At 36.7% G+C, this 8,552-nt stretch overlaps 1 protein-coding gene across 1 annotated transcript; it reads right to left on the bottom strand.

Moving 5' to 3' along the window:
* Positions 1 to 7,636: 7,636 nt before the first annotated feature.
* Positions 7,637 to 8,552, bottom strand: LOC131632112 (PLAT domain-containing protein 3-like). Its single transcript, XM_058902886.1, has 2 exons — positions 8,394 to 8,552; positions 7,637 to 8,304 (listed from the first exon to the last, which is right to left on the bottom strand). Exons 1-2 carry the CDS (start codon positions 8,463 to 8,465, stop codon positions 7,807 to 7,809), a joined length of 570 nt encoding a protein of 189 aa, XP_058758869.1. The 5' UTR covers positions 8,466 to 8,552; the 3' UTR covers positions 7,637 to 7,806.

The raw sequence follows: 8,552 nt of genomic DNA, 5'->3' as shown, positions 1-8,552 counted from the left end.
TCATATCATGGAATGTTAGGGGACTGAATAAAACAGGGAAATTTAGGGAGATCAGTTCCCGTCTCCACAACCTAAACCCTGCAATTATGATTTTAATTGAAACAAGAGTAAAGAAAAAAAATGCTGATATGATTAGGAACAAGATGAGACTCAAAGGCAGCTACTTGGATAATATGATAAGCACGTAAATGGGAGAATCTGGATCTGTTGGGATGACAATCATAGGCATCTTGAATTAATTGATAGCTCTGATCAGTTTATTCATTGCAAACTCAGTGATGAAAAAGGTGATTTCAAGTATTGGATGACCGTTGTATATGCTCAGAACCAATTGCAGCTGAGGAAAAAGCTTTGGCATGATATGCTGAAAATTCACTCGAGTCAGCAGGGGCCGTGGATGGTGATTGGGGATTTTAACAACGTTGCTAAAGTGGAAGATAGAATTGGGGGTAGTTTGGTGACTGAGAAAGAGTATGTGGACTTGATTGACATGATGAATCAAACTGGACTGTATGAGAAGGAAAGTGAGGGCGATTATTTCACGTGGACAAATAAACAAGAGGCAAATGCCATTTATTCTAGAATCGATCGTTTGCTTGGAAACACAGAATGGATGCAACAGAATGAGGATGCTGAATTAAGAGTTATGAGCCCTAGTGTGTCTGATCATTCTATGCTTTCCTTAAGCACCCCTGAACCGATACCGCAACAGCATGGCAAGTTTAAATTTTTGAATTACACTGCTGATTTGAATGAATTCGCAGAGACAGTTGAGCTGAACTGGAACTTGCCGTTGCATGGCAGACCTATGTACGTGGTGTGGAAGAAGCTTCAACGTTTACAACCTGAAATTAAGAAACTGACTAAGCCCCGATCCGATATCACACGTGAGATTGCTCAAGCCAGAATTAAGCTTGCTACGGCCCAGAAAGAACTGCTGACTGACAGAATGAATGGGGAAAAAATCGCAAATGTTCAAACTTGTACTGCATCCTTAATTCAATGGCAGGAAGTGGAAGGTAGTATGATGAGACAAAAAGCAAAAATTGATTGGTTGAGATATTCTGATGGTAATAATAAATACTTTCACGCATCTATGAAAGCTCGGCATCAACTCAAGAATATTAAAAATATTCAAAAGAGTGATGGATCAGTTATTTATAATCAGCAGGAACTAGAAAAGGAGGTGATTGATTTCTATAAGAGACTTATGGGGACTGCAGCCACTGATCTTGAAGGTATCGATACAGGTGCAATGAGGGACGGTGCGCAATTAAATTCTGCTCAAAGAGACATGCTAATCATGCCGGTTACGGAAACTGAAATTCTGAAAGCCCTAAATAGCATTGGAAATGATAAGTCGCCTGGAAGTGATGGATTTGGAGCGTATTTCTTCATGAAATCATGGCATATTATTAAAGGTGATGTGATTAAAGCAATACAAGATTTCTTTGCTAATAATAGAATATACAAGGCTGTGAATTGCTCTATAGTTACCTTAATTCCAAAGCATAATGGTATCAAAGGTATCAAAGATTATAGACCTATTGCGTGTTGCAGCACTTTGTATAAAATCATCTCAAAAATTCTGGCCAACAGATTAAGTAAGGTGTTGGGTTCGATAGTTGGCGACAACCAAGCTGCTTTTGTTAAAGGTCAGAATATCCGCAATCACATACTCCTCACTTATGAATTGATTAAGGGTTATGAGAGGAAGCATATTTCTCCGAGGTGCCTTATGCAGATGGATATTCAAAAGGCTTACGATACTGTTGATTGGAATGCGTTGGAAGCTATTCTTAATGAGGTTGGATGCCCGCGGCAATTCACTAAATGGATCATGATTACTGTGACAACAGTTTCGTACAGATTCAATGTAAACGGTGTTTACACGGATATTATGGAAGCAAAGCGAGGGCTCAGACAGGGTGACCCCATTTCACCCATGTTATTTGTTATTGTTATGGAATGTCTTAACAGGTACCTCTACAAGTTGCAAAAGAACAATAATTTCAATTATCACCCAAAATGTGAAAAATTGAAGATCACAAATTTATGCTTCGCGGATGATTTGTTGATGTATGCTCGAGGAGATAGAGGGTCCGTGAAAATGATGATGGATACTTTTAATTAATTCTCTAAAGTGACTGGTCTGGTGGTAAACCCACAGAAGTGTCATTTATATTGCGCAGGGATTTGTGAGGAGACTAAAAATCATCTTTTACACCTTACTGGATTCCAAGAAGGGCAGTTCCCGTTCAAGTATTTAGGAGTTCCAGTAACAGGCAAGAAGCTAGCAGTTATTTACTATATACCCCTGATTGACCGTATTGTAGGCAAGATTAAGCACTGGACCGCTCGCCTTTTAACTTATGCAGGTAGATTACAGCTCATCAATAGTGTCTTGGTTGCTGTAACTAATTATTGGATGCAGGTGTTCCCAATCCCGAAGAGTGTTCTCCAGAAAATAGAAGCGATTTGTCGTAATTTTCTTTGGACGGGGGGATATGAAGATAGCAGAAAAGCACCAGTGGCTTGGAAACAGGTGTGTAGACCCATTTGTTATGGAGGACTGAATATTGTGGATCTTGAGTTATGGAACAAAATTAGTCTAATCAGGCTCTTGTGGAATTTATGCGGCAAAGCGGACTCTTTATGGATTAGATGGATGCAGGCTTACTACATCAAAAATAACGCAGTGATGGAAATTGATACAAGACCAACCAATTCTTGGATCATCAATTCCATTCTAAACCAGCGGGAGACACTAAGAAAGATTACTGAGTGGGAAAATATTATGAACAAGGACAATTTTGACATGAGCAGTGTGTATCGCAGACTACAAAACTATGGCCAAAAGATGGATTGGAGGGGGCTGATTTATGGTAACACCGCAAGGCCTAGAGCTTGTTTCATCCTTTGGCTCGCCTGTCATGGTAGGCTAGCCACAAAAGATAGACTGGTGAAGTTCGGGATGCTGGATAGTATGAGTTGCTGTTTTTGCCAGGAACAGGAAACACTGAACCATATCTTTTTCGAATGTAGTACTTACAAGAAAATCTGGTTGGAGGTTCTACAATGGTTGCAGATCCAACATAATCCGCAAAAGTGGGAGACGGAGATCCAGTGGCTAATCCGTCACACTAAAGGTAAAAGTTGTCGAGCTCGAGTTTTAAAAATGGCTGTGGCAGAAACCATTTATGAAATCTGGAGATTAAGAAATGATAAAAGTTTTGGTAATGATGTTTCTCACACGGGGATAGGAAACAGGATTATAGATACGATTACATATAGAGGCTGGAATAACAAAGGGATTCGAAGCTACATAGCTCTCCTTATGATGGAAATTTAGTATTTTAGCAAAACAGGTTATATTTTTTGTCTTTTTGTCTGCAAGTTTCAATGACTGATTGCTGGATCCCAATTTGGATCGCTTGTACTTATTATTATTTTTGAATAAATATATCAAAGTATTTTACTTCAAAAAAAAAAAAAAAGAAAAGAAAGATGTTTTTTTAATAAATAATTTAATATAATTATGCAACCGTTGAAGGTAATATTTTACATCATGGTCATATTAATAAGACTACTATAAATTAAATGATATTTTTTGTCTTTAATACGAAATCGAAAAATGATTTTAGAAACATGACACAGACTTGTTTTTAAATGAATGAAAGTCAATTTTAAATAAGATTTGTATCTTGATTAGAAGTGGTTGGATTCACATAAGTCATCTCATTCACAAACTAATTTAGTTTTGTACAACTCTCCAATATTAAGTTGTGTAAGTTTTTTTTTTTTTTTTTTTACTATTACCACCTAATAATAGGAGAAAAATGACGATCATACTCTCGCAAGCATGAGACAAAATCTTCATGCAATTTTTTTTTGCTTTCGCACCGGTTCCGACTTAAATAGTAGATCGACTAATCCGGCTCGTGCTACGGAGGTACGTGCACTGGCCAAGTGTTGTTTCTGCCAGGAATCGAACTCGGTATTCTCCGAATATCGTCCTTTGCAGAGACTCGTTTACCACTCGAGCCCAAGCGCTTAGTTAAATCTTCATGCAATTTTTATAAAAGAAAAAAGAGAATAAATAAGATGTTGGTGATAAAATAAATTGAAATATGTAGATAAATTATAAAGAAATAGAAAACATAGTTTAACTAATTAAGGCAAAGACATGTTAATTGGTGTTAGTGTAACTTCAAATATAATTTTATTAGGTTTTAAGAGGATAACCTACATAGAATAAGAGAAAATCGGACATCTCTTTGCGGGGCGGGTATATTGGGTAGTACTTTACGTTGTCCAAGGCTTCACCCATGACGCCAGGAGATGAGCAATACTCACCCGATAAGAATATATTTTAGAATTTAATCAACCCACTCCCTTAAACATCATACTGATACTGATTAGTTCGTGAAAGTCATACCAGAAAATCAACCTTCATTAACATGTAGCCATCAACATCAAACTATTTCACCCCCAAGCCTTCAATCAACATCAACCTCAAGTTCTAATTTTAATGAATCAATCTTTATGCCTATTGAAGTCACACTCATCCAAGCCATACCTTTAGAAATTACAACTTTTGAAACTCACTAACTAGAAGTTCAGACCAACTCTGTTCAATCTAAACCTGAACTTACACGAACAAGCAATACAAGACCAAAGAAACTTTGTTCTTAATGAACCTCAACTTGCACCTCAGCAAACAATACTAGAAACCCAACATGAACCACAATCTCCTGAACATCAAACCCTTCCATCTATACACTCTGCTCATTCTACCCCTTCAAGAGAAACAAATGTTGTGTCAGGATCTGGAAAATATTTATATCCTTCTCTGAAGTAAGATGCCCTCCTGTCCCTTCACACCCCAACCAATTCCTAATATGAACCCTCCACCTAATATTCAAGACCAAATGGAAGAATTTAAGACTAGTATTTATGATAGGATTAAGGATCTGGTTGTGAGAGACTCACAACATCCGACTACATTGCATATGCTGCTAAGTTGGATACTCTTCAAACCTATGTGGATACAACTCTACAAAATCTGAAGTCTTTCACATCTGAGATTGTAGCTTATTCTAGCCAGAAGCAAGAGCAATTAGAGGCTAAAATGGTTATGTTGATGCAAATCAAGAGGCTATGGGAGCCCGACTTTATAATGGGGTTGCTAATCAAGATTCTATAGTAAACAAGCAAGAAGAAATGAATGCTCAGTTGAAGTATGTGGTTGCAAGGCAGAATGACATGGAATCTGACATCAAGGTCATCCTAGAGATTCTGTAAAAACCCTAGGCTTTAGGACTTAGAACCTTTTGTTGTTTTTACTATTATTAAAATATTTTTGCATATGAAAATCATTTTTCTTGGTTTAATAATATTTTTCTCCAGTATCTTTTCTTATTTTCTGTACTTTATGTTTTTGTTGATGACAAAAGGAGGAGTAAGATAAATAAGTATTTAAGCACTTGAAATTGATAATTAAGACTAATTTATTTCTTGAATTCTAAAGATTAATTTATTTTGCTTTAAAGATCAAATTTAATTAATCTTGATAGAACTTATCTAAAGCTAACAAATCTTGATTTTTGGACTATTAGACTCAGGGGGAGCTTACGAACCTTAGACCCTGAAGTGAACTTGTAAATTAAATTAACAATCAGTGTTCTCAAAAACTTGTGTTTGTCATCATAAAAAGAGATAGACATTGTTGGAACAAAATTGATTTGTACCATATTTCTAAATTTTTTATGATTACAAAGTATTTAAAGAAAAATGGGTATATGTGTTCAAGTGTGTAGGATCGTAGACTAAAATTTATGATATAAACTTAGTACTGAGACTGAAAATGAACTTTAATGAGAAGCTAAAAGATCCTGAGTCAGAAGGATCAAAATCTAAGAATTAGACTCTAAAGACTCGGACTCATAAGGAAGTCAACTTCTGAAGACCAGAGTCTTAAGAAAGTCAACCTATGAAGATCCGGACTTTGAAAGTTCAGAAGCTGGGATCCAGATTATGAAGAATCGAACTCCTAAGCAGGTTAACACAAGGATCAAGAAGACTATGTTAAGTCACTATCAAACTCAAATGTCATTTTGTCTACTTCTGATCATGTGTAGAACCAAATAAAAATCTGCACAGACAATATGGATGCAACAGTTAATTTCTTTTGTAGCAAAAGTATTCATATGTGTTTTCAACAATATTAACCATATTAAGAAACATTTTGATGTATATGATCAAGCTTCTCCAAGACTCACTTGTGGAAGCTCTTTTCTTTAACGACTATTTTGTGTCTCTCTATATGAGGAGCTTAAGACTTGAAGAAATATAACTAATCTTGGACAATAAAAAGAATCGTTACTCTATCAAATCAAAAGTACAAGTTTAACTTTTAATTTTTTAATTTTTTTATATCTTAGAAGTTCGTTAGTCTTAAGAGTCTTATTGAGTTGTATTTTATTTACACCTCTGATTGTATCTCAAGTGTAATATTCAAACAAGTTTGTATTTAATTAAGATAGACTGTTAGAAGTCTCCTGTTTGTGTACTTGAGCATATGAAGTCTCTTGCTTATATACTTGAGTATTAGAAGTCTCTTGTGTATTTGAGCATTGAAAGTCTCTTGACTGTGCTTGATCATTTGTAATTAGTTGTAAGTAAAGTGAAATTCCTTAGAAGCGGAAGGGGACTGGACTACTCTCGTTTTGTGGGAGGAACCAGGATAAAATTGCTTGTGTCTCTCTTTTTTTCACTCTCTACCTCCGAACTAGTTTTTATCCGCTGCAAAGAATTAACTTTGTATTAGATTCTAAACCTTATGTTCAGAATGTAATAAGAGTGTTTTACAAAAGAAAGAAAAAGCTAACACAATTCAACCTCCATTCTTGTGTTTTTATCACCTTCAGAAATTATGCAAGAAAAACTAATTTTCGGGTTCTGTTGAGGTTTGTAGTCGACTACAACTTGTTACAGACGTCACTACACGACTTTCACTTAAATTGAGAAATGACCGACAGAAGAAGAAAGGTGCATCAAAGCCCCCACCCTATAGAGTAAAGGCAAGGGCTTCGGGGAAATTGTTCAAGATCGTTTAGAGGGCCAAATAACTACGGTCTAGAGGGAAATCATGTAATCTCAATCCAAGATCAGTTAGACGAACATCCGCATCTTGCATCGATAGATTAGCAAGTTGTTATAAACGTTCTACTATATAAAAGGAAGAACGTGACATTTCTTAGGTAATTCGAATTCAAATCTCATTTACTTCATCTTACTCTCATAATGACTTGGACATTGAAATATTAACCTTGCATATCGTCCTCTCCTCCACCGTAATAAAAGCTCGAGTCCACTGTTGCGATCCACATCAATCGATATTCGATCAATTCTGATTTCTACGAAGGAAAATTTCTAAATCTTAAAATTTGAAAATTATTTTAGAATTTTCAAGAAATTTTTAAGACTCATAGGTAAAAATAGATCCTGTACTTTTGGAAGAAGATAATTCCTAAAAAATTTCGCATACAAAATTTGCTATAAGAGGCGAGTTACATGCCGGGAAAAAATGTTAGCTGCATAGACAAGTTGACATGCATAACAAGATTGTTTTCAGTTTTTAGAAATCAATGTTAAGTAATTTATAAGACTTTATTTAAACATGACAAATTTTAAGGTATCATAGATCAACACAAGGAAACAGAAACGGGTTATTGACAGTAAAACCCGAATCCAATTCAAATAACAAACACACAACAAAAAACACCACGAACTTCAAACCAATTCTCACGCGCCAGCATTCAAAATAGAAAACTCAGATCCAATCCTATTATGAACAGATGGGCCGGTTTTGGGTCGGGCCTGATCCAAACTGTAACGACAATGATTCCTGACGGCCCACAGCTGATAAGGACTAGTATCCGTCGCGAGCCACTGCTCAACCTCGAACTGCTCCTGCGAACACGACACGTGGGGCCCAGTTGTAGTAACCTCCACGTAGTTACAGTACCAACCGTGATGTGCTCCGCCACCGTCAGACGTTACGTTAACGGCGCAAACGGGTCCGTCTAAGCAAGGTCCTCTTCCGCTGAAGATATCAAGGTTACCGCGTTCGAAGTAATTGTAACCCGAACCCATTAACCCGCCCCATGGAACGAGGCTCTTGATGTAGATGTAGTAACCGTATTTGTCGTATAGTTTGATTCCGATCTTTGAGTCGGTTCCTCCTTTTAGAACCGAACCGGTTCGAACGTAGACCGTGTAGACGCAATCATCGTCGGAGTCCTGTATTCAATGAGATACAATACAAATGATTAGTTTTGATGATTTGAAAATGAAGATTGGAAGAGAGAGAAAGAGATGGTGATTCTTACGGATCTAACGGTTGTGGTGAAGGAGAGGGAGAAGAGGAAGAGAATAGCGATGAAGAATGTCGTGGTTGCCATTTGTGTGAAAATGGTGGTGAGGTGAGATAGAGGTAAGAGGCGTTGATAAATAGCGCGAGGGGCACGATGCGGTTCTAGAGAATTTTG

This window comes from Vicia villosa, unplaced genomic scaffold, assembly GCF_029867415.1.
Source record: "Vicia villosa cultivar HV-30 ecotype Madison, WI unplaced genomic scaffold, Vvil1.0 ctg.000910F_1_1, whole genome shotgun sequence".
Lineage (NCBI taxonomy): Eukaryota > Viridiplantae > Streptophyta > Magnoliopsida > Fabales > Fabaceae > Vicia > Vicia villosa.
This window is presented reverse-complemented; position numbering and strand designations above follow the sequence as displayed.

Coding starts and splice junctions, on each gene's coding strand:
- LOC131632112 (XM_058902886.1), bottom strand. CDS start 8,465: ATGGCAACCACGACATTCTTCATCGCTATTCTCTTCCTCTTCTCCCTC. Junction 8,305..8,393: donor TCACCACAACCGTTAGATCC/GTAAGAATCACC, acceptor CATTGAATACAG/GACTCCGACGATGATTGCGT.